The 26,914-nt window shown below is 44.7% G+C and overlaps 1 protein-coding gene across 1 annotated transcript in view; it reads right to left on the bottom strand.

Moving 5' to 3' along the window:
- Positions 1-25,620, bottom strand: part of ERGIC1 (endoplasmic reticulum-golgi intermediate compartment 1) — a 59,417-nt gene extending 33,797 nt beyond the window's left edge. The window contains exons 1-2 of the mRNA XM_032196699.1: positions 25,509-25,620; positions 4,210-4,271 (exon numbers count right to left, since the gene is read on the bottom strand). Of these exons, the coding sequence (XP_032052590.1) occupies positions 4,210-4,271; positions 25,509-25,528 (82 nt within the window). The 5' untranslated portion in view covers positions 25,529-25,620. The remainder of the gene's footprint in view (positions 1-4,209; positions 4,272-25,508) is intronic.
- Positions 25,621-26,914: the final 1,294 nt, after the last annotated feature.

Below are 26,914 nucleotides of genomic sequence, written 5' to 3'. Positions count from 1 at the left end.
TCAAAACAAGAGGAGGAAGGTTTTCCTCTACATGACACCTACGTAAGTTCTGAAACTTCTTGACAATGGACATTGTGGACACTAGAAAAAGTCTGCAAGACTTCCAAAAAGAATCTTCAGAGCAGGGGGTGTCTTTAGTGAAAGTTTAGTGTCTTGAACAGACTCTTGTGCCAAAGTTTTTTCACACAGAACACACATTCCTGTCCTTCGTGTGGAACTGCAGGCACACACAACATTCCCAGTGTAACGATCTACACACTCTGCTTCAGCTACTTATTCCATAGTGAAGGACTTTACTTGCTTCCATGTAATGCACAGTTCCTGCCATCCACAATTTGACAATTGTATTACATTTGGAAATGTAGATTAAAAACTGAGATCAGACAAAACAATAAAAATTAATGCATAAAGCTTAACTTAACTGCAAGAGTGCTGTGGTGTTCCCACAGAGCTTGAAAGACCATCTAAGACAGGTTTCTTAAAGGTTTCTTTTTCTTTTTTCTTTTAGTATGATAACACGATCAATATATCAAAGGCTGTTGGCATTAGGCACACAGGAACATACTGCTGTTGGTTGATTAGAAACCCCAAAAGGATAAGAAGCTCTCCCAAGCATTTTTTCCTACTCTGTTTTCTAGAACCTAGCCCTTTTGTACAAATCCCCTTCTGATATACGCTCCATCGAGGTACATTCCTGACTCTTCCTCCCCACCCTGCAAGAAATGAAAGAAATGCAAACTGTTTAACACAGCATGCAGACTGAGAATGTGAACCCATGTCTATATTAAGGCATAAAATTAATAGTATTTATTGTACAATGAAGCAAACTGCTACGAAGTGCAAGGATTGGGTCTCGTTACGGATGCCATGTGAATCATAACTTTGATATTTCCTGATGTGTATTTAAAACTCCAGCCTCCATACAGCATGGAGTATTTCTGGATAACATTACCATGTGTGCATACAACACGTGCACGCAAACTATGCGTCCACACTGACTGTTGCACAGAAGGATCGCTACAGCAGCTGCCCGAGTTGCAAGCCCCTCTCTTAAGAAGTCACACTGCTGCTGTCCAGCTGCCAGATGGCACGTGCCACTGCTGCCTACATACCCTAACATGGCCAATCTGTCACCATGACACTCAGGTCTGTTAGAACGGCCGTGTGCTGGCATCACATACACACTGCACAGGGGTGGGAAGGCTCGCGAAGACTGGCACAAGCACCTGGTGGAAGAGGGACAGCAATAGCACAGCTGAGTGGCACACAGACTACAACGTGGTCTGGAAGAAGAGATCTGTATTGAGAAAAAGGGGATGCCTAACTACCACGTGCGTTTCGGAGAAGTCCAGGGCAGTGGGTGTGTTGTTCTGTGCAAAACCCACTCCACTGAACTACAGGGGATGTTTCTTGTTTCCTTAGTTCCCACCAGTTTTGAGTAGCCAGAAGGGTTTCTACACAGATCTGAAACACCTTATATGCAGTGTTCACTGTAACTTTTGAAATTACAAAAACCTACATAACAGAAAGACTCTCAATAACCTGCCAGTTGGCTTCTGAACTTGCCTGTGTTCGACACTGTTACGGTGTTTTGGTGGAGAAGAGCAGACACTTATTCTGAGCTGCGTCTTTCCAACAGGAGCTGGCCACTTCATCCATGGTGGGTGGAGGCAGTGTTGGTACTTACATCTCTTTTCCGCTGTAATTTGATCTATTCCTTCTTCCCTGATAAACATCAAGCTTCTTACAGACCAAAAGCAACTGGAGGAATCCTGCAGAAAAGCCATTCTCATTCCAGAAAGCCTTCAAAGCTTTCAGCACCAGAACTGATACTGAGCTGAAGTCTCAAGAGAAATCCCGTGAAGAGGGCTTAGGTCAATAGTCAGCTACTGCAGTTTGGATCTGCTCTGTAAACTTTGGAAGACTTAAAGAAAGACAAAATACAGATGCTGCCATAGCCATTTCAGATTTACTACACCCTACCAGATTTTCTATGAGGAAGCACCTTCCCCTGCCTAAAGCCCCTATTATTCTTACCATCTGAATACCCTGAAGCATTTATCACAAAATCATGAGACCTTCCCAGACTTCAAACTGGCATGGCAATGGGCCGGTCTCATTCATGGCCTCCTACAACACTCAAGATTACTGGATTTCAAATTACAAGTCACAGGCTTGGTCAGACAGAAAGCCCATTAGGAAAGCTGCAGCCAGGATCCTCATATGCAAAGCCACTACAGGTTGTTGGCTGCCCGTGTGGTTCAAAAGCTTCTATCAACCTGTCTGCAAACACTGACAAAAAGAAGGAGAACCAGTTAGAGAAGAAAATCAAAGCCTGAGAAGCTGCAAATAACAATAGAAAGAAATAAGTCAGCTAATAATTTTAAGTAAGAGTCACAGCCTCCAAGCCTTCCCACAACACACTTATCACTTGAGCTGTTTACTGCAGATCTGAAAGCCTAACACTGCTGGATGGCCTTTGATGGGTTTTTTGTTTCTAAAACATTCTCTTTTGCAGGTGATTCATAACAAGACAAATTCTCAAAGGGAAACCAGTTACAGTGTGGGAACTCTTCGTTTCCAAAACAGAAGAGAAGGCAGGATCACTAAGCAAGTTCAAAGTGTTCTTGAAAGAACACTAAATCTTATACGCCTCTAAATTACTAAACAATTTTACTCAAGCTTTGTTCACCGTCTCAGCAAACCTAGGAGGGAGTCAACATTCAAGTAATTCAGTGGTCAGGAGAACAGGGAGGACAAGGACTCCATGAAAGTAAATATTTACAGTACGGTGCTATCTACACAGAAGCACAGAATAGTTGAGGCTGGCAGGGACCTCTGGAGATCATCCCATCCAACACCCCGGTTTTGCTTGGGGCTGGATCTGGTTGTTTTGAGTATCTCCAAGGTTGGAGACTCCACACCACTCTGGGCAACCTATTTTAGTGTTCAGCCACCCTCACAGCAAGGAGCGAGGAGTTTCTCCAGCTCACGAAAGGCTTTGCTTTGTGCCCCATTGATTCACTGCTATTGACTCAGTTCTATTTGATGCCTGCTGTCATCAAGGGATATGACATCACTCACGTCAGCCGTGACATACAGGGCTACTGACCCATCTACAAGAATGGATGAATGGATCACAGCTCTGTGATCAAAGGAAGTCACTGTTCAATGGAACAGGAAAGCTGCAATAGGCGCCTAATTACAGACTTGGCAGGATCAACCTGATCAATGTTTACCTCTGCACAGTGCACTCACTGGATATAATTGTGTGAAATTGCATTACTCAGCCTACAGCCTACCTTGGGAGAAGGAAGGAAGGAAAAGAGGCCCAAGGCAAGAGATTTATATCAGCTGAAGTCTATGTATTGATACATGGGAGTGAGAGTGGATCACTATCGGTGGCTTCTGACAAAGTAACTTTTCTCCTTTAAAAGCATGAGAAATAATGACAAAGAAAGATCTCTGTTCATTAAGTCCTATCTAAAACATCAAATGAATCCCCTTAGGATGTCAGAAATATCCATTTTTCAAACCATCCTCACTGTTGGCCACTGCATGTTGCCATCAGCCCCGCTCTTATGGATCCAGAATTCAAACCTGGATTCCCCGTTTGTAGCAGCTTGATTCCTCGTGTCTCTTCAGCAAGCAAAAACTTGAGCTCAGTAACTGTGAACACAACTGTTATCGGCTGTTTTTCACACTAAGAGGATGCCTATCACAGAAAGGCAAAAAAAACCTGCCGTCGTTCACTCCCCCAGTGTTTGGAGCAGACTCATAGCTTCTGTTCCTGGGAAGATTAGCAGAAAGCTTCACTAGCTACTTCAGTAGCTAGCAGAGTAGGTATTTCAGCATTAGCTTTTAGGAGCTGCCTTTCATAACAATATATCTTTGCTACTTTTTGTTACCGAAATTCCAAATCACAGAATCACAGAATTTCTAGGTTGGAAGAGACCTCAAGATCATCAAGTCCAACCTCTGACCTAACGCTAACAGTCCCCACTAAACCATATCCCTAAAACCCATGCAAACTACCCCGTCGTTTAGTGCAACCTTACAGATTGGGTAAAATGAGCTGTCTCAGCAACAAAGGATACCATTTCCAGTGTTTAATATCCCTTTAAAAATATCTTTAAAGACACAGAAGCCAAAAGATCTTTAATTTTAGATCAGGGGTATGCAAGGACAGCAAAATGAAGTGCTACTTACTAATAGCCCCTGTGTAGGTTGGCTGTGTAAGGTCTTTTGGCACCTTCCTGTAGATGTCAAACCTGAAAAAGGAAAAGTAACAGCCATAAAACAGGTGGAATATTTCAATACATTTCATGTCCCCACAGGGATGAACGATGCTGAACGTTTTTCCATCCAGCTTTCCAACAGCATTTTTTCAGTCTGCAGACGGATGTGAAAAGGAAAAACAAAACAAAAAAAAAAAGAGTGCTTTTTCTTCTGTACAATTATGTAACTGCTCTGCTTTTTGGCTCCAGTTTCCAGAGCACTTCCCTCCACCTCCCTCTGCTTTGCTGTCATGGATCTTTGCAATCTGAGCTGCTACAGGTGCCAGGGAAGAAGTCACGCTGGACAAGTTTACAGACCACCGTAAAAGGAAAACGATACTCTACAGACTCCTGAATATAATAAAGGCCTCACAAAAAATACAGGGAGAGACAATCTACATTGCACTTAGTGTTTTGTATCCCACGGTAGCCAAAGACTGCCAATACCAAAGCCAGAAATCAAGGTGTTGAGGCAAGAAACCTACCCTTGGACATTGGATACACAGAAGTTCAGTTAACCCAAGAAGTCTGCTACTCCCCCAACAAAATCCAACTTAATATTAGACAGTTGTTTTGATTCAGTCATACCTTTTAATATCCATATGGCTCAACTTTGCTATTTTAAACTCTCCGTGGTTAAACTTTCACTGCCCTTATGATGTTAGCTGTATTATTTCCTACCACCTTGTGTTGCTGCATGTCCAGCCGCAATGCAGCGCTGACATCAGTTTTTCCACCACTCAATAAAAATTAATTAATGCATTAAAAACACACACACCCTAAAGAAGGAAGTGACTGGTTCTCCCCCAGAATAGACTTTTTTTGGATACGCCATTAGCAAGTGAGATTTGATGCTTTTTCCAGTCCTGAACAAGCATGAGAGACGCTGGCTTCCAAATTTCTGCTCTATCCAGCACCAAGATGAAACAGCCCCATGTTGATTCAGTGCTTCCTACTACGCCAAATTTTATATTCAGAGCTCCAAAACTACATCAGCCTTCTTTCCTTTACTCTGTATCTAATTAAATCATGGGTACAACGGGTGAACAAAACAGCGTTTGTCACACACAGGATTGGGACACTATTGCTGTGCTTGCCCAGGAGTCGAAGCTGGAGGAAGAACGGGTAGGCCAAGGAAGGAGAGCTGGTTATTATGGTAGCTCGCCTGTGCAATTCAAGCCCCGAGCATGCTCACCCATCCTTTTTACCTATAAAGTAGGAAGAGTACATCCCTGAAGGGTCTCGTGAGGATGAGCTCAGTATCTGCAGCACATCCAGGCCCTGTGCTGCCGTGGCCACACCAGCACAGAGCGAGATGAAGCCGGCACATTTGCCAGCAGCACACAGCTCTTGCTCATGAGATAAAATTGACAGAGCATGCTGCACAGGATAGGCACGGAGCTGTATGTTTTTATGACTCCACTCCCTGCCATCCCCTAGATGGATCAGTAACATTCCTGAACCAAAGAGGCCATTTATGGATCTCCAGCTGCCCCGAGAACATCTGGAAAGAGCTGTTTACATTCCTTCCCTGTGCACCACAGCAACAGCAGCAGCGGATGATAAAGCAGCCCGGAGCAGCTGCTGACATCACGGTCTCACGGGCAGAGGAAGTAGCTGATCTTTCCTCCTCGCAGCCCATTAAATGCTGAAAGCTGGCGTCCTCTCACTACAGTCACAATAATGGAGCACCGGGGAGAAAAAGCTGAGAAAGAAAGAGCACATTAAAAAAAAAAAAAAAAAAAAAAGAGCTGTTTGGTGAGTGAGCAATTAGAAATAGGAAATAGCTCTACAGCGGATTCAGTAGAAACAGCAGTATGGGGATACTATAAAAGGAAGTTTTTTTCTTACGATCAGAAATATTTACGAGTTTTGAAAGGATGACCTATCGCAGGTTTAAAAAAAGCAACCCAGCTTTTTAAATAACTCAGTGGAAAGCCAATGTCACAGTGTGGCTCTCTCCTCTGTCATTTTAATCACATAAGTAACAACCAAAACACACAAATCAAGTTTTACGTGGCTAAAGTACGCTAGGAATAGGCTACACTAGAGAAAGCTGATGATCAGCGTCTGCCAGCCACATTCATCTCCTGGCTTTAAGTGCTTAAAAGGCAGTTCACCCTCTCAGCGTGCTCTTCTGCTTCCCATCTCTTCAGCTATGTTACGTTCCCTCTCTCCTTCTCATGCCACAACTAAGAAAAGATTTAAGCAAATCTCCAGATCTGATTTGCCTAGAGTTTTGAAAACTTCTAGGTCTATCCTTAGAGGCTCAAGCCTCTCTGTAAGGACAGTATGGCATATGTGCAGCATTTGTCTCACGAGGCCCTTAAAACACTTCAAGGATCATTTAATATACGAGCACAGTGAACAGACACTGCTAACGAGGCATGAACATTGGGCTAACAACTTCCCGGCCTTGAATTTACAGTCTAGAGGCTCATACAGTACAGAACAACCCAGGAGGACTGCATAAATGGGTACATTTCAGAGAATTAACATGTTTCTAGAAAAGAACAGGCACTAAGTACCCACGCTGAACCAAGAGTGGACAAGATCTCCAGGAGAGGCCACGAGAGCAGCCTGGGTGGCAGGGAGGAAGGAGAGCTCAGCCGAGATCTTACAGACGAGTGCAGGAGCTTGAAGGATGATGTCCAGAGCCGGACTCAAGCAGCAGAAGGGAACGCCAACAGGGGAGGTGTGTTTAAGCCTGGAAAAGGATGCTGAAGTGGTCAAAATGATTAACAGAAAGGGAATGGAAAGAGACAGGTTTGGAATTAGAGACAAACACTACTGGCTCACATTGCTCACTGACCCTTGATACTACGAAGTCCAAGAGACCAGCAGATCAGAAGAAAAAGGACTGGATATATGCAAGTATCCTGACAGAATATTCATCTGCTTTGAAAAGACATGCTCTGGGTTCAGAGGGTTTATGGTTTGGTAACTGAAAAATACTCTGCAGGTACCAGGTATCTTCACATAAAGCATATGGCACTGGCCACAGCTTGAGGAAGTGTAACTCAGTCTGATCCAGGAAGATGGAGGCAGCAGCTGGGTTTGCACATTTAGAGAAGAAAGGGGAAAACAAAAAGGAGAGCAAGACGTTGGACATTGAAAAGAATGATGGAGATACTGGCCTGGTCAGGGAAAAAAGGTACCTTCAGTTAACTCTAATTTAAACTCACAGTTAAAAGGAGATTAAAAATTGCACAGGATTCAATGACAGCTGGAAAAGCATGCTTGTGGGACAGCAGAGAGATGAGATCCCAGCAATAACCAAAACAAGACTTCATTAATTAGAAATCATTTTAGCAAATAAATAAATCAAGCAAACTTCTTAATTTTGTGAAGTTGGGAAGAGTTACTGTAACAGGAGAGCCTATGCCCCAAGAAATCAGGTATGTGTGAAAGCCAAAGCTCCTATCAGAACTAAGGTTTAAAAATCTGATTAATTTCTATGCTTCACTCAAAGCCACTGGCTTCTTGCCTCTGTCACAGAGTTCAAAGCAATTCCAGGGGATCACTTACACTGTCCTGGGAAGAGGAAAGAATGAGGATTAGCCATCACAGATGATTTGTAACCTAGGAGGGAGGAGGCCTGCAGTTGGATGCATGGAAAAGGGGAACAGGTTTTACTTGCCCTCAGGTCAGATGTTCCTGCAAGCACCTGCAGTAAAAATTCCAGAAAGCCTCAAGGTTCCTGAAGCATTGGTCACTTGGAGGAGTATTTATACCCTGGGAACAGACAGGAACCTTGTGCCCTCTATGTTGCAAAAGCTGCCTTATGGATGTCTGATACCAGCACGTTAAAAGCAGTGGAAGGTATTACTAACGCCGGAGGAAGACGGGATGTTCGGAAAAGTTCTACCAGACAGCTCACGATGCAGCGAGACACACTGTACTACGCTGTGAATACCCACTTTGGTATTTGTGCAGTTAGATCCTAAACAATCACGAGAAACCAGGGCGTAGATTTACAGCATGTTCATCACCTCTCAGTAACGGCGAAGGGAACTCAGCTGGCAGCATCGTGTAGAGTTTACCCCGCTCTCACAAAGGGATGCATCACTTTACGCTTCCAAAGAGTGCACACGGACAGTTTCCACAGGAGGGACAGCAGGTTATTTATATCGAGCTTTTGGCAGCTTTCTTCCTTTGCTCAGATAGGCGAGACTTGTAAGGCAAAATAACATCCTACAGCTGACACGGTTGTAGGATGGAAACAACAAACTTTTCGCTAGGAAAGCTTCTCCTCCAGGTCACACAGAGCCGCATAAAGGCAGAGCTGGACCTCGCAGTACCAGAATACAAGGCTAAAGATAGCACTGGGCTGTCATCAGTATAACAAAGGAATTTCCTGACACATCCAGTGTATCTATTGTCTTGTGTTTCAATGGACAGCATGGTTACAAACAAAGAAACGAAAAAGGGCTGGTGGTAATGTCAGAGTTCCACTGGAACCAACATCGATGATTAACGTCAGGGAACACTACAATACTTTTTTCCCCTCTCCAAAGCTGGAAGGACAAAACCAGAAACTTTCTCACCTCCCTGGCAGGAATGTCAATGAACTGGTCAAGCAGCATGTTTAACAATGATCCTCGAGCAGCTCTTCTTTAGGAAGCTCAAACAGAATCCACAAACCTTAAGATGATTAAAGGAGATCCGAGGCAGAGCTCAGGCTGTCTGACGGACAGGTGTGCAATAGTCCTCTCCGAAACACGGACGTGACATGTCTGGTCTCACCTTCCCGCAGTTGCACAAGTGGATGGCCAGGTAAAACTGCAGGCAGGCGTACCTCGATGGACCCAAGAAATAGATGGCACATGCAAAGTGCCAGCAACTAGTAGATGAACTTCAGGCTGTATCTAGACTAACATGAGCTGTTACTATTCAAGCATTTTTTCTTAGAAGTATATGCTCTTCCTGTTCAGTTTTCAGGGTCTCCTAGGGCCACAGAGAGCATCAAAATGTTTAACAAGCCCCAGGCAGATGCAGCAGCACTCGTCTGAATGGGACAGCCATGAGCAATTACGTCCAGAGCCAGCTCAGCAAAGGCGCTGGTCGGTCAAACCAACAGAATGAAGCAAGTCGACATCCCCAGCCCCGGGGTGGTTCCTGACTTTCCTTTCAAATCCATCTGATTGACAGAGCAAGATGGGTGACAGAGAGGGCAGAGGATGCCTACCCAAACGTTAAATTTTCTTCTAGAGTGGATACTCAAAATGTCTGCCTGGAGAAGAGGGATGAGCTCACTCCTGCAGCAGGAGCTCCTACAGGTTGGGCTTCCTGCCAAGGCGTGCTTTGCATACACCTGAACAGTTTCAAGTCTGGATCTGAAATATTTCAGGAAATTAAGCAATAAATACTTTATTCTGTTCAAGATTACCACCTCCCTGAATAGAAATATCCTGTCTGTTATATTTGGAGTCTGAAAGAAGCTTCAATAAAACACTAGAGTAACACCTCTGTAAGATGCTGTTATCTTTTTTTGGGAGCAGGAAGTTAAAAAATTGAGGCAATACAAAAAAAAAACACAACAACAGTACTTGTAAGTACAACTCAATGGTGATTTGAATGTCTGGTAGCAAAGGGAAAGTTGGATATGTAAAGGAGCTAATATCAGAGAAGGACAAACACAGATTCCAGTTAACCAAGCAGCCACGCTGAAGTGCAATGCACTCACATTGCACTTGGTCACAGAGCAGAATCTGGGCACTCCAAGTCAGCAGCAGATTAATTTTCTTCCCTCGCCACTTCTCAGGTGATTCAGAAATTTAGCTTTAATGCTTGCAGACAGGGGAAAAACATTTTTATGCTTTATGCAGAGTTTATTTCTTGCCAGAATAAAAACAAATATTTAAACATCAGTCTTCTTTTTGAAGCATATTGGCTCTATCACAGGTAGGTCTGCAGCACGCACTGAAGAGGGAAGGTGTCTAGAGGACACGATCATACATTACAGGAAATTACATTTCTGATGTCAAAAACAATTAAAAAAATGATATAAGGTCTGACATTCCACCTCTAGCTGGTCAACAGTGGCGTAAATACAACATGTCATCTTGTCTTAGCAGCAAGGGTCCGTGGCTGTGATTCACACAGAAGAATGTGGGTGTTTAAACAATGCTCGGTTCCTCCACCTCCCACATTAACCAGCTTTTTGAAGCAGCATCTGTTTTTCAGCAGATACTGCATTTCAAGTTGAGGCCACTAATTTCTGGTGCCATTACTCACTCTCAATAGCTGGTCCACGGCACAGTGAAAAACTACCTTGATTTTACTATGCATCAGTAGCTTTGATGTCTGTTTGAAAAAAAAGATGATGTGGTACTATTGAACCAATTTGCTTCATTAACTAATAACTCTACTTGAAGTGATCTGCCAAGTACCACACATCTAAAAGCAGAAATGTAACTTCACTATTAAGTTTACTGAGAAACCAAAGATTCAAAGATTGGGGGATTGGACTAGATCCCCCAAGGTCCCTCCCAGTCCCGAACATTCTGTGATTCTACAGCAGATATGACTAAACTGGACAAAGAAGAGGCTACTGAGTACAGATACAGAAAAATAACTCTGAAAATAGTATAAAGATCCTCATTTTACTACAATAAGAAGTCTGAAGTACTGCAGAGCCCGAGTTAATATTCCAGCATGCTGTATATTGTAGGCCCACTGCTAAAAATGTGTCACGGTTTTGGCTGGGATAGAGTTAATTTTCTTTGTAGAGGCTCATATTTTTTGGATTTCTGTTTTATCTGTTTTGGATTTCTGATGAAAACAGCAGTGATAACACACTAATGTTTCAGTTATTGCAGAGCAGTGCTTACACAGAGCCGGGGAATTTTCAGCTCCTCGTGCTCCTCCCCAGCAAGGAGACAGGGGTGTACAAGGAGCTGGGAGGGGACAGAGCCAGGACAGATGGCTCAGACTGGCCAAAGATAGAACCGGAGTAAAGCAGAAGGAAGGGGGGATGTTTGGAGTGACGTTTGCTTTCCCAAGAACCCATTATGCATGCTGAGCCCTGCTTTCCTGGGAGTGGCTGCACACCTGCCTGATGGTGGGACGTGGTGAATGGATTCCTTGTTTTGCTTCGCTTGTGCAAGCGGCTTTTGCTTTACCTCATCCCGTGAGTTCTGTCACTTTTACCTTTCCACTTCTGTCCCCTATTCCACCTGGGGAAAGAGAATGAGTGGCTAGGTGATGCCCAGCTGCCTGTCAGGGTAAAGCACAACAAGAAGGACTCATTCAGTGCGAGCAGGGAGCATCAAAATCCATCAGATACAACAACATCTCCCAAATAAAGGGTGTGGGGGAGATCTCCCTAAGGTTTTTAAGGAAAAAAAAAAGGTTAAAAAGAGCCCACTGGTGAAGTCTTGCAGCCTGAACTGTCCCAAGGGGCTTTTAGGGTCAATAAGAACTCCATCCTCAGCTGGTTCCTTCTTGGCAATAAACATCACTGCTTGGAGAAACAGAGGGGCTGCAGGCTGAAAAAGAGAAAGGCAGGACATCTGTGACACACACAGACAGGATTTTTGTCCTGAAGTGAAGTAGAACAAAATTAGGTTGGTATTTGAAGAACTATTTCACACAAGAAATGTTCCTTGCCACTACACAGGGGAATATAGATTTGTCAGAGTTTTCAAAACTTATTTCCCCTTGTGCTTCTGCCCACGTGCTGGTAATGCCCTTACCCAATTCAACAGCAAGTAGCACAGCTCCTACGAACAGGAGATATCTCCAAGTGCAATACCACTGCTGTTTTTTTTTCCTATTTGTCAAGTCCTTCTTGCAAACCAAAGAGAAGTGAATCAGTGTGGCTGCAGGCCTCAAGTAAAAGCGATCCAAGAAGGCCTGATGTCAGTGTTTCTCCACACACACGCCAATTCCTGACTAACACAACAAAGCTTGCCTGTTCCTCACACAGTCCATTCATTACGTACTCCCCAGCAAACGGAGTTACAACGTGGAAGAGACAACTTCTACCGTTACACACTGTACTTACATTCAAGAAATACAGAGAGAGGTATCTCATGCAGATTACACACTAACAAACTCATAAAAAAAAGTTTTTCCTCAAAAGATAAGGCACTCTATTTGTTGATTCTACTGCCTTTTTCCAGATGGGTAGGACAACTGCCACACGGGGAATTTCTAGGAACACGCTAGGAACATCACTTGGAACAACCACCGCAGACTGCGCTTCATGAAATCTGCCTACACCATGGGAGGGCCTCAAGGAGCCAAATCCACCCCAGCATCCACTTCATCCTCAGTAGCAGGCATCCCGAGGCAGCTCCACCTGGTATCAGGTTAGAAAACATTGAGTATCTTTTCCTGGTAAGCAGCTAGACATCCTACATCTAAATTTAGACATTCTAAATAAATTCATTTCTAGGCCACATCCTTCTGAATTACACTATGCTCTTTAATTACTTCATGCAGACATCAGCGAATTCAGCCAACTCACATTTTTATTCAGATGCCATAGCAGAGACAAATCATCCTTAACTCTTAGAAGGATTAACTCCCCCTGGAGACAGGGACATAACCTTGGGATTCGTCACTCTCCGCATGCTTTTATTCCTCCTCTTGCTGCTTACCTATCTGCCTTCTCAAACACTTCTGTTTTATCGTCGTGGTACAGGCATATGATTCAGAGCACGGAGACGGTTGGTTCAGTCACCTTCATTCTGCTCCTCACAGGAGCTCTAAGCCTGATGCACAAAGACACACAGCCAGCTCTTCCCACAAGATCTGTGCGGCCGTGTCTATTTTTAAGTTTGTCATTTCACGACAGAAGAGCTGCATTAGCAGTTCAGGAAACCAAGGCAGGTGTGAAGTGAGGAGAGGAGAATGAGCAACCTCGACCCTGCTCCAGGAGCCACGTTTAAGTGCACACGGGATGAGCTGGAACAGTGGCCCCCAGGAGTTTTCAAGCAGCCCGCAGCAAAGCTGACTGCACAACTTGCCTTCCTCTCATTACTGCTGCTCCCACCTCTGGGAGAAGCATCCCTGGAGACGGGAAGAGTTCACGGACTATGATTCACTCAGTACCTGCTGCTATTAAGGCTCTTACCAGGGATACCACTTACAGCTTAGAACCCTGCAATACGCTTTGCATGAAATGATTTATCATTTCTAAGGAGGACACGGGATGCAGGAAGAAACTCAGTCATTATAAATGTAAGTTGGATTAAGTCCTACTGACATTCAAAGACAACCGTGTGCAACCAGACCCTAGTCTCTCTCCCCAGGAAAATGTTAGTGGAGGTTGGCATTGCGAAGGGGAGCTTAGAATTTAGTCACCGTGTTTGTCTCAGAAGCCTCTTTCTGCACCATCACCATCAGGGTAGCTTGGAGGCAGAAGGAAAAAATAGCAATACAGAGGCCACGCTGGACGCCTTCTCTGTGCATTCACAGAATCAAAACAAAGCTACAAACACACTGTTGTCAGAGCAAGATCATTCAGGCTGGAGACTAATGGCAGAAGGGAAACACCCTTCTTTCACTCCCCAGTGGCATTTCTAGAGAAACCTTCCCACCAAAAGCATGCTGTTTGGTGTCAAGGCGCATTTGTATCTGTGTGATATGTGGCTGCTTGGGCAAGGAGATGTCCGTTACCTAACCAAAGCCTACGAACCAGGTGTACAGATCACCTAAGTGGAAACCTACCTCTCCAGCAGCTCGAGATGCCGTGGGGTCTGTGCTCACCGATGTAGTAGAAGTCTCACAAAGCAACTGGGCACTGGATTACAGAAAGTACCCACCAAAACATCCAGTAACTGGCAACCCCCATCCATCTACTGATATTCAACAACACAAGTAGGAAGGAAAACAGACTCTCGGGCTGTAGCCACTAGATGGAGAAGGGAAGAAATCGCTGCCCCAGAACATGACACCTCAGCGCTTCTTTAATGGAGACAGAAAGACAGAAAGATGACAGACAGAAACTAGGAAGGCATTCAGAATACTCCAGGGCTACCAGAAGAAGAAAAGATTTTTAACCAAAACAACAACAACAAAAAAATCACTCAGCTAAGAGTGATTCAAAAAAAAAAGAAAAAAAAAAAAAAGCTGTTTAACAGGCAGCAACCATTTCTCCATTTCCTTGGGTCACTGCTCTCAAATAATGGCTTTGGGACAATTCATCCCTGCTTGTCAATAAAGCTGCTTTAACAGCTTTTGAACACCAGGCAGTAAGAGCAGGCAGGCAATGCCAGCAGAACAACACAAGCTGCCAGGCATTCAACCCTGGCTTGCTAGCTTTTAACCTCTTCAGAGGCCATTTAACTGCAAATAAAAACAAGCAGGCTAATACATACGCCTTTACTCCACCAAACACAGGCAGGTCCCTCGAACACGGAGCGTACCTTTCCGGCTTTGTTCTTTCCTACGAAGCACATCGCACAGAAAGATCCTTAAAAGCACAGCTGTTACTTTTGTATAATGAACAAATCCAAAAACACCAATTTAGTTTTCAATGTGACTGTTCAGGCTGAGTGAAATGTCAAGGTAGAACAAACAGCACAGCCAGGCAGGTTTGCACACATAATGCTCTTTTGATTAACGAAAAAAAAATCTACTTAAAAATAAAATCCCAGTCATCCACTTGAAGCTGGGGGGGGACAGGGACTGCTACCATTCACCGTTGTTAAAACCATACCTGCAACTACTGTGACCATGACCAGAGAGAAAAAGATTATTCCCTTTACTTGTTAAATTGATTTTATTCAACAGCATAACAGCAGGCTGACTCTGAGGATATGCGAGGTGGCCTTAAGGACCAATTACCCTGTTCCAAGCACCTAATGACAGAATGTCTGAAATAATCACAATAGCAAAGAAGATGGCCCCAGAGAACTGCGAGTACCTGGGACAATGGTGATAAAGGAACGAGCGGGGAAGACTCCCCTCTGCCTACTGACCCAGATAGGGCTCAGACGTCATTAGGCTGGCGTGGGCGAGAGGACAGGGACGAGCAGACGGCTGGACAGGTGACACAGCACAGCTCAGCGATCGTTGCGGGCAGGATTGTGCACCTCGGGTGTCTGAGAGCTGCAACACAAAAAAAGTCAGACCTGGCCTGACCAGCAGTTTGGAGCGAATCACTATGTTGGGAAAGCATGAGCTGAGAGTAGCTGTCATCTCTGATGGAGCTAGGGACCCCTAAATGACACAGAGAAGGAACCCACCTGATGTGTTGTATTCCCTCCTAAATAATGTCAGAATAAAGAGGGTCCAATTCCTCTCAGGAATGTGTGAAAGAACATGGAAATCAAATTACAAGGTTTAGGAAGTAGAATTTCTGTCAGAACTAAATTGCTTGGTTGATTTTATTTCAATTTTAATTGGGAAAGCTTCTCTTGAAGCACATCTTTCTTACCTGACTCTAAAAAAAAGCAGTGACTTCCAGCTGCATAGGCTTTTCAGCTCCTTACTGCCTTCACTGTAGCTGTTTGTTCTGGACATAAATCCAGAATTTTATTCTACAGATCTGTCAAACAAAGAATTTATACATACCAGTAAATCCACCCTGGAACAGTCAATAGGAAATTGACAGATGCCTTATCCTAACACCTTCTTCTACACATATATAGGAAGCATTATCAGTTTTGAGGGGGAAATTCAAGAGTTCTTTCCAAAATCCTTCCTTTAGATCACACTGCTTTCCTGTCCATCCAAAGGCAAGCACCTCCTCTGACGGCTCTGCAGGCACACTCAGCCCTTACCCAATCCAGCACAGATAAAAAGAACCAACCCTGCCAGCAGAGTAGGTGAGATCTATCACCCTGGTTTATAGACCGAGAAGAACAATGTCAGGAAGTCAGCAGCAGGGGAAGAAAATAGGAACTGCTGACTCCGAACGCTTCATTTTGAGATTGATAATTCTTTGTTTAAATGAAATTTCTGTGTTTCCTGTCTGACGGCAGATGAGAACATAATGTGCAGAGAGCAGCTCAGGACAGCTTCTGGCACAGCAAGAGGCTGGGATCACGGATGGGATGCAGCAGTGGGAGCCAACAGACCTGAACTCTGTCCTGCTCCCGGCACTGACTCACGGCGTAATTTCTCCTCCGGCCAATTAAGTCTTTCTTCTTTAGCTTCTTCATTTTGCAGAGAGGCACCTGGAGACATCTGCCCGCTTTTCATCAAGCACGTTGAAATCTACAGACTAAAAACTCTGCAAAAGCATGAAGTATGACTGATCAAAGTCCCAATTTCTTTGAAAGCCTCCAGAAGGAAACCTCCAGGAAGATGTTTTTATGAAAACAAACTGTGATGTGCACCGTATGAGCCGAGCCTTGGTTCAGTGACAGGGTTGTGCCTAGAGTGCACGTTTATGAACAACCTTGATTAGGAATGGTTTCCTCAACCGGGACCCAAAAAAAAAAAAAAAAGATCCTGTTAATGCAAGTGTTTACACATGGAAAGTAAACATGTAATATACAGCTATCAAAGTCGGGCCCTGAATGTGAGTTCAAGATGCAAATAAAGATTCAAAGCAGGACTAATAAATTGATACTTGTAAATACCAAGCTGTTATTAACACATTTAATAAGATTAACACCTGCGTAACAGCAGATAACATACAAACATCATTAAGTAATCAGCTAGTCCTCATTTACACACAATGAAGTATTAACACCAATACTGCACAAGTTGAGCTTTAACGAACAAACTCTCAAGGCTTCAAAACCACATTGGAAACTGCTTAATCCTGAGCTATTTTGAGCCAATTCTGGGATGCAAAGGACTAGACAAGGAGGTGGAGGAGCTAATACAGATTTAACCATCTTATCTATACTGCAAGCAAGCAAAGTCTGGAATTCTCAAATTTTGCACGACTTACATTACATCCCAACATCACATCACGCCATTTTTAAAGCATAATCCTCCAGCAATTTTCCTTCTTTTTTTTTTTTTTTGACCTGCTGACTCTCCACACTCATAGGCCAAGGAGTGAAATGCAGGAATAGGTTTCCTTGCCAGCCAGCTCCTCCCTCTTAATTCTAGTTCCAAGAACATAATGAAACTAACAGAGGAAGTTTCTGAAACAAGGAGGAGTACTGAGAATGAGAAAACAAGGTTAGCCACGAGGACTGTCATTCATTATATAATTCAGCCTTTGGGTAATTGGACATTTAGGGAAAGGGGCCGAGAGAACCTCGGAAGTATGCTCGGCGGCCGCTTCTGCGGCGTTATGTCATCTGGGCTTCTAGTTACTTGGCAGGTATGGGATTTGTATAGGAAAGAATTTGAACAGAAAAACAGCAAAACCATTTATTTCTAGGACAACAGACTACGAACCCTCACAGCACTTGCAGAAGGAAGGCACAAAATGCTTAGATTCCGCTCCTGTTTGAACTGATTTCTTACCAAGGAGCTATTTCTCCTGGTTCCTCCCTTCTGCCAGCCTCCCTCACTCCACTGTGCTGCCCTGCACAATGTATTTTTGTCTACCATCTGCTAAATTTTGTGCTCTTATTCTTTCAGTGTGTGTAAGGAGCTTGGTCTTTATGGCCCAGGAACACGTAGCAATCGCTACTGCTGAGCTACCCCAATTGTGTAAACTACTTCATATGTCACCAAAGAATGGAAGAGAGGAAGCAGTACAACACGATTTTTTTTCAAAATAAAACATTAGGCTCAAGCATATTTCAAAGATAATTATGAAGAGGAATGTACTTATAATCTCAGATACTCAATGGTGGAGTCCTGCCAGCAAGCATTTTATTTCCTCTTAGGCAGTGAGGCAGGTGTCAAAATGAAGGATGAAAGAGAAATGTATTTTTAATAAAGTGAACAAACTATGCTCTGCTTCATCAAAACAGGGGAAAAGAGTCACGAAATAAAAATGTTCAAGTAAGGGGACTGGCATTTAAAGAGACCCAGCCCTGCACTAGACTGAAAGTAAAAGATCATACTTCTGTGTGGTACCACCATATCCTGGAGATCTGAGAGAATGGAGGAAGAGAGAACAGGATAAAACATATACAGCTGCTCCCCAAACTAATTAAATTGCTGCAATCCTTAAAAGTTAAAAAAAAAAAAAAAAAGTAAATGAAAAAAATTGTAAGGTATCTTCCCATATTTTCTAGAAATCACCAAACATGAAGACTTTGTTTCTGCCCAGTACTGCTGAACACCTTGAAACATGATGTTGTAACAGGAATGTAGCATCAGACCCTTGTACCTTTCCTTTGTGCTAAACCTTCTGAAAGGTTTAAGCCCCAGATGCCCTAGGACACCCCACAAATCGGAGATTTGGACCATGCACCTCTACGTTCCCCAGAACTGCACAAAGAAAACAAATAACCTCTGCCAAAAAAAAGTAGAGGACACTAAAAAAAAGGGAAGAATAGCTCCAGCTTCATAAGGCTTTGCCCCAAAAGCACAAAGACTGGTCCACACTGCTGCGGGACAGCAGATTTTTCTGTATCAGCAGGGAATCCCTGACGTGACCAGTTCAGGTTCTCCTATTTAAATCCCAATCTAAAAGAATTCCTGTCCATGCCTCACCAACTCAGTGCTGTTTTTCAGCTGCACGTAACTGCACTCCCTACAAGCAAGTACAGCTCAGCAGTATCACCTGGCTTCCCCGTGCAGCTCCTGGCTTTGACTCGGTTTTCAAGCAGCCCCCACATCGATCCCACCCCCTACAGAAACCCGGCCGACACAGACCCAAACCAGAGCCACAGCTTGGAGCTGGGACCGGGTTTCCCAGCGCTTGTTGGTCGAGATATCGCCTGCCACAACCCAGCAGCCAGACTGAGGTGCCCGTTCAGTTTGCTCACGTTTGATTTAGCAACGTGGAATCAATCAATGAGGCTCTGGGACCGCATCTTTATCTGATATCACGAAGTTATATTTACATTACTGGCTGCACTGGTGTTTTAGTGGAGATGGACAGCAATTCAGAATGCAAGTGATCTGCCTTAGGACATGACTATGAAATAAATACCAACCAACCATGACTGCCTGAAAGCCTGTTACCAGTTCTACATTAACACAGCATTTCGAAGCCTCCTGTATCAAAAGCCACTCTGTGTTTCTACCTGCTCTGGATTAAACTATATACACCAAAATTTGGAAATATCCTTAAAAAAAAAGTGAAGCAAAATGAGCAACATCCCAACACACAGTTCAAATGCAGCCAACTGCACTGTCCACCTGACTGCAGTCCTTCCTGGTACGTGTCTGCCATGAGCACTACTGAAATAGTCAAATATTTCAGTATAAGAAGATTCTGTAGATCGCGACAAGATTGTTGTTAATAGTTTTTTTGGCAGAATAAGTTTTCCATTCCAGGGGCAGCTGGCTTGGTGCAGGAATACCTAGACAACACTTCAGAGCTTGTGCTTGGATAGAAGACAAAAAAAACAGATGACTTCTTCTTTGGTTGCAAGACTATTCTTTTCTCGCCACCTCCGCTGTTTGAATTACATACCTAAAAAAACACACATGCACTCTTCAAAATACAAGCTGTACAACTTGTGCAGCTTCTCTCACTCCATGGGATTGCTTCAACTCTGTTTACTGTGTGATTCAGTCATTTTTACAGCAATGAACTATGATGCCATGAAGAAAGCATCTGTGTCATCAACGAATGAACAAAGCAGGACAGTTAAAGTTCAGAAGGAACAATTCAAAACTTTCCTACAAAGCCAGACTTTAATGCTCCTGTACTTACTCAGCTGGAGTAGGTAACTTCTATTTTAAGACAAGGGTTAAGGAAACTTGGGAAGAAATATTTACACACATGCACTGTATACTCAGTTATTGGTGGCATAAACATCAACAGGCTCTGTCTGTACAACTCCGTGTGCCCATCCGACTGCAGAATAATTTTTCAGGTGCTCTCAAAGGGCTATTGTTTTAAGTTAGTCACGCTGCTGCCTGGCACCACCACCAACCCTGGCCATTACGTAAGGCAGCAGCAATAGCCCTGGGAAGGCTTGTTTACCAGCACGTTGCACAACGCCGAGAGGAGCACGCTTGCCAGGCATGGTTAAGTTCACTATGGAAATATGCTTGTAGAGTTAGCAGGTGGGCTGAAACAGTCAGCTGGCATTGCAGAGGCTAAAGACAAAAGTGTGGGTCTCTGCAAAGTGGAGAGAGGCAGACATCTAACTGACACAGCACGGTGTAACACCACGAGTTGGAAATGTAGGAGCTGCTTTAGGAAGTCAGCTACCAAGTAAATCCCATAGAGGATTTAAGATCTTGAACAGAGTTATACAAGAGGCAAAAAGTTTAGGGCTGCGGAAAGGAGCATGACCACAGACAACTTAGTACAGGGCACATGCAAACCTTGTTGTTACACCACTGCTGCATGCACAAGGCATCTAACCAGGAGAAACCATCCCAGCTGGCCTCGGCTGCTCATTCTCCTTTCTTATCCTCCCCACGCCGTTTCAGCCAAGAGCAGGTGATACCTGCTGCTATCACCACTGCACACACTCTGCGGGACAGACACCGGGAGCTCATTTGTAAAGTTCAGTGAGTAATTTTGCCAAAGGAACCACTATGTATTTATGTGGCTTGTTAAACAATGTGCTGAGAGAGAGCAAACAGGTGGATGGAGTGCTGCAGTCTGATGGGAAGCTGAACCGCCTCAGACTTCACAAAGAGACTGCAAATTAAAGCTCCTGAACAAATATGTACATTTCCACCAGCATCTGATACTCGCTAGGCAGTGCCAAAACGTCATTTAGTCATTATTGTTGCTTTACAACTGGAAAATGTTCAAACGCAAGCTGAACAGCTCCCCAAAAATCTAAGCCAAATCTTTCTGTAACCCCTCAGATTTGAAGCCGTGACCCCCACAAACCCGTCAAACAGTACGATTAGGAGAGCTTTGCTCCTTCTTTCCTTAAGCCTGAAGACTAAAAGCAAGCTATTTTCCTTCAGCTTGCAAGTGAATGGGAAATCGTTGTCCAAGGGGCTGCTTAGTTCAGAAAAAGGTTTTTCTCTTTAGCCTCCAAATCGCCAACAATCCGCCGGTTTGATCTCACTGATCTGGTGGGGAACCAAAGGTGGACAAGCAGACCTCCCTGCTGCTGCCGTATCGCCAGTTTCGCAACCATGCCAGGTCAGCTGTCTCGAGCATCAGTCTGCCTATTAGCCATCACACCTTGCAGGTCGAAATTAAAAACATTCATAAACATACTGCCTCTCCTGAAAGCAATCACGTCGAAAGTGTGTCAGCTTCTGTTAAGACTGGACAACTTGATTTAAAAAAAGACTATGGGGAAACAAAGCCAAGACCTTCCTGTGTCCCAAAACAATAAATATATATATATATTATTTAGATTTGAATCAGAATACCCATGCAGAATGCATCAATTATTACTATTCTTGCAAAAAACGGCAGACTGGGGCCCCATTGTACTGTGCAGAGGGAGTAAGAGTCTTTGCCACAAAGAACTTCCACTCCAAGTTAGCGCTTAAGTCAAAATCCTTTTTAAGCCTGGTTCCTTTCCCATGACCCCCAAAATCCAGGTATAACATACTGGTGAACAACAGTACTTCAGTTAGGTTGTTAAGCCGTAAGGGGGAAAAAAAACAAAACAAGAAAAACCCTAATCAAAACATCATGATGATTCGTAGTGGGAAATAAATTCTAAACTGTTCAATTGAATATAACAATGAGGATTCACAGGTATTTGCTGCTCTATGCCCGTGAAACAGTGGTCAGAACATAACTGAGAATTGCCTGCAATTAGAACAAAAACTTGCTTTCGGAATGGTCTATTTTAGTTCCTCCTGGTCCAATCAGTTATGGTTACCAAAATAGTTCCGAAGTTTCAGAAGCTGCTACAAAGCCATCAGGAACCTTCATGCAAATAGGCAGCTGCCAAGAAAAGCCACCAGGTTCAAGAGCCACGTTTCTCTATGCCACGTCCACTTCCAGTGTGCAGGAGTCACTTCATTTTTACTTCTGTAATTCCCAGCACCAGAGCAGGCTCAGTTCCAGCACTGCTGTGCACCACCGAAGCTAAGCCTCCCTGCTAAGTGGATCACACAACATGTGAGAAACCTGGCCTGCGATCACCATTCAAGATGACCCAGGCTTTATAGTTTAATCTCATTATGATTTTTACATCTAGGGAAGCTGCACAAACACAGGTGACACCGAGTCTTAAAGGCTTGAGGGGGAAGCACCCTTTCTGCTCCAGCTGCATACCTCCAAATCCTCAAATAGGTATGAAGCTGCTCTGCCGACACAAGTTCTAACACACAGGGGGAAATGCAACAAGCAAAAACCTCTTTTGCTCTCTCAGCCAAATATGTTCTAAAAATTAAGAAGGAACCGGGCATTCCAGAAATACAAACTGATTTAGTAGTTCCACAGGAGGGCTGGTGTCTCATGCCAGGCACCGAACAGACCTGTACCGAAGCCTCCAGTCTGGAAAATAAAAGCTTGGTTCCTTACTAACATCACAGCAGGACTGTAGAGATTAGTGAACATGAAATGCTTTGAAAAAGTGAAAAGCATTAGGCAAGTACTAAGGATTACTAATGGCCTAAAGTTACTCGGGACAGAATTAATTATTTATTCACTTGAAATTACTTTGCTGTAAAAGATATTCTTTTATTTATGAGTTAAATGTACTTTTTATCAGCAAAGAGTATCATTGATAAGCCAAGAACACAGACGTCTTACAGAAAAAGTACAGAACAAGCAACAAAACAAACTATTTCCACATCTGATACCAACCAATATGCCTCAGACCCTGAACCTGGTAGATAACTTCCAAGAAACTGGTTTAAGCACTTTGGGTTCTTCAATCTGGACAAATTTGAACCTAGAGTCTAGGAGATACAAAAGATTTAGTCAAATGGCTGGAAATGTTTTGATTTTTACTTGAAGAATAGAGATTTCTTTGGTGAAACCTGTGGCTTCCAGAAAATAACAATACCTTTCCACCTGAACCTCTAAATTTTGGACTCTAAAAGATATGTAGGGGCATTTTAAAAACATTTTTTAAACAATCCAACCCTCTAATTATACAAAAGGGTAATACACTTTAAAGTATTCAAGTATTATTTTAAGGTGCCAAGCTGTACCTTGCCAAGGGAACATCCAATTGAAATCTCTGAAAGAAAATCCTCGCATTTTACGTGACAAAAAACCTCTTCACCTCTTCATTGAGAAACGTTACAGGTGGTAACTTTCTTTCTCTAAGAATATTGTGCTGTGTGTTATGTCATTGTCAGGAAGCAACTGTAAGTTCTTTAATGCATGCATCATTCTTTACCTACGACAGTAAAATTTTCCAACCTCAACAGATTTTGTTCCACTGGCAGCACAATGAACAAAAACCACATCAGCTAAAAAGACTGTCTCTAACCTTTGAAAAAATTTTGTTCCTGAACTTTGTTCATGTTGCTAAAACAGGAAAGCAGTTTGTTGCACATGACAACAGTCTCTCTGTACAATAAAATATAGTTCTTGGCTATACCAACTGCAGCCTTTTGAAGTCTCATCTCTGCAGAAAAGATGAACCTCAGTACGCTTACATCATACCAGCAGGTGCTTTGAAATGCCTACTTCGAATCCTCCAACCTGGTGACATAGAAATTACTTGGGACTGTGAATCTTTAGAATGTAGACTGGAACTGATGCCTCTATGTTTTTATAACTCAATAATCCAACCTCTGAAACTCAGCTTTTATTCAATGCCTTTGTACCACTCTGAAGTTTATCACTAGTGCTTTCTCTTAGGGTGATTACTCTTTAAGAGCCTGTTTTCCACATGTGCATTTTGAGACCCAACAAAAATTACATTTTATAGACATTAGAAATAACACTTTCTGTATCTGCTATTATAAAGTGACAGCCACAACCCAGGATTCCTCATTGTTCGTGTATTCTACAAGTCTGAAAACAGACGGCAACAGGACTTGCAGCTGGCAGAATGTCTCCAAAGCCGAGAAGATTTTTTCTACCAACTTTTAGACAAAAGCAGAAACAGGGCTCTGGGACCCGGATCCCACATGATCCAGCAGATGCTGTTTCCAGCGTCAGCAAGTTTTCATTCAGAAGCAACTGCCTCCATGTTCAATAGTGCCTCACGGATCACATACAAGATCATGTTAGCCTGTATAAATGAGAGGCCTGATTTAGAATTACAGCAAAAACACAGTACACAGCTTTTGTTTGGGAGAACTAAAAAACAACACCCTATCGCTGTTTTCTCCGGCCACCTCACAGGGTTGGTTTTGGATGGCTCGTGATGGTTTAACATGTGAAGCACCAAGAAGCACCTGACACCTCTGAATTCCCCCAACCTCATGTATTCTTATTGAAATCCTAACGTTCTGATGAAACCTAGGTGAGACTTATCTGAGCAGTTTTCATGTAGTGTGTACGAATCTGTGCACTTTGCATGTAGTGTGTATGAAGTGCATACAAATCGACGTACTTTGCCTGCAATGCGTATGAATCTGTGCAGTCTGCATGTAGTGTGCATGAAGTGTGTACAAATCTGTGCACTCTGCATGCAAAGTGCATCAGTCTGTGCAGTTTGCATGTAGTGCTTACAAATCTGTGCACTTTGCACGTCGTGTGTATGTAGTGTGTACAAATCCGTGCACTTTGCATGCAATGCGTACAAATCCATGCACTCTGCGTGCAATGTGTACAAATCTGTGCACTGTGCATGCAACGTGTACAAATCTGTGCACTGTGCATGCAATGTGTACAAATCCTTGCACTTTGCATGCAACGTGCATGGATTTGGACAGCTCTTAGGGTCTGGAGAGGGTCATGCGGGAAACGAATGGTTTCTCCCCCGGCTCCACCATAACCCGAGGGGTCTCTGGGCATTCAGCAGCTCCCACCAGGAGGGCTCCAGCCCCGGGGCCCTGCAGGAGGAGCCCCCCCGGGACCGAGGCGCTGCCTGCGGCCGTGCAGCCCCCGCCGCTCCACCCCCGGCCCCCGGGGGCGCCCGAAACTCCGCACGCCCCGCTCCCCTTTGCACAACGCCATTATATAAGGCTAATTACCGCCCGCCTGCCTTTCCCACGTCCCTTCCCAGCCCTACTTCTCGCCTCCCTGCCGCTCCTCCCTACCCCGGGACGAGCCGCCCGGCTTCACCCACCCGGGGGAGGCCTCGGGGCCGGGCGGGGAGAAGAAGAGGAGGAGGAGGAGGAGGAGGCGGCGGCTCCATCCCCATCCCTATCCCTATGCCCTGCTCCGCCCGGCCGGGCCGTGCTCACCTCCTGAAGTCAAAGGGCATGGTGCTGGTGGAGGGCGCCGGGCTCAGCTGCGGGCCCCCGGCCCCGGCTCTCGCCCCGCTGCCGCCGGCTGCAAGGCCCAGGAAGTGCCGGCCCCGCCGCCGCGCTGCACCAACCCATTGGGCGGCCCGGCCCGGCCGTCGTTTCCGCCGCCGGGTTAACGGGCATCGAGGGGGCGACGGCCCCGGTTATGCCCACCGGGTCCGGAGGAAGCCGCCCCGATGGGCTGGAGGAGCCCCGGGGTCTGGCGGTGCCCCGCAGCCCTGAGGCAGCCCCCGCCATGGCGCCCCGCAGGCACCCCGAGGCTGTGAGGGGTGCTCATGGCTCCCTCAGCGCCTCCCCGGGTCCTCTCAGCGCCTGCAGCACCCCGATGAACACCCTGGGGAGCCCAAAACCCTTGGGAGCCCAAAACCCTTGGGATCTGCACCCTTGGGATCCACACCCTTAGGATCCGCTGCCACACAGCCCCTGTCCTGCAGGGAGGTGATCCTGCCTAGCTCCCCACTCCCTGGCTTTCCACAGGCACCATCTGTGTTTGCGAGAGGTCACCGGCTCCTCAGCAGTCCTCAAAAAAATTATATATATATATATAGAAAGAGAGAGAGATGTAAAGATCCAAATCACGGCCTGCCCTGGATGATCCAGTGGGAACGGCCAGGCACGTGGGTCGCAGCGTGGCGGCTCACATGGGTGCGGTGTTGTGGGTTTTGTCAGGCATCTCTTGTGCTTTCAGCATCCCAGTAATGACAGCTTATGTTTGGGGACAGAGGAAAGCTGCAGTGATAGACAGGGAGATGTGTCAGGGTTCAAAGTGACCGTAAAGGACGGAGAAGCACCCTGGCATCGCTGCTGCACCTGCTGACACGCGCTGGGTGAACTCTTTTGGTGCCAGCACGGCTCTTTGCTTTCTCCTGAATATCTTTCTGCAGTTTTGTAGGAGGACAAAGACTTAAAGTATGAAAAAGCTCCCTATTCCGCAGGCAAGACATTTCCCCATCACCAGCGTCTCTCTGATCTGCTGTCTTGCCATGTTGCCTGAAGCACTGATGCTTTTGTCTGGCTTCATCCCTGCTGGGTTTAATGCAATGCACATCGCTAGTGCCACACTGCTCCGTGTACGAGCCTGCACCACAGGTTGTTTCCTAATGTCTCCAGCTAATAGCATCAGCCAGGGACTTTTTGCTGCAGATAAACTGTGTCCAGGACTGCAATTGGGAGTGGTATCACTCACATACTGTGAATGTTCAATTACAGTGCAGGAACAGAACACAACTACTTTTGTCTTCTCACTCTAAAAGCAGAAATGACAGCAGTCTAAATATGCTTTCTGCTAAATACAGCTTTTCTTCTTGGTTCTGCAGCTTGCTTTCTCATGTTATCATCATCTC

The sequence above is a fragment of the Aythya fuligula genome, chromosome 14, assembly GCF_009819795.1.
Source record: "Aythya fuligula isolate bAytFul2 chromosome 14, bAytFul2.pri, whole genome shotgun sequence".
NCBI lineage: Eukaryota > Metazoa > Chordata > Aves > Anseriformes > Anatidae > Aythya > Aythya fuligula.
The sequence above is the reverse complement of the archived record's forward strand: the minus strand, read 5'-3'. Positions and strand labels throughout refer to the sequence as shown.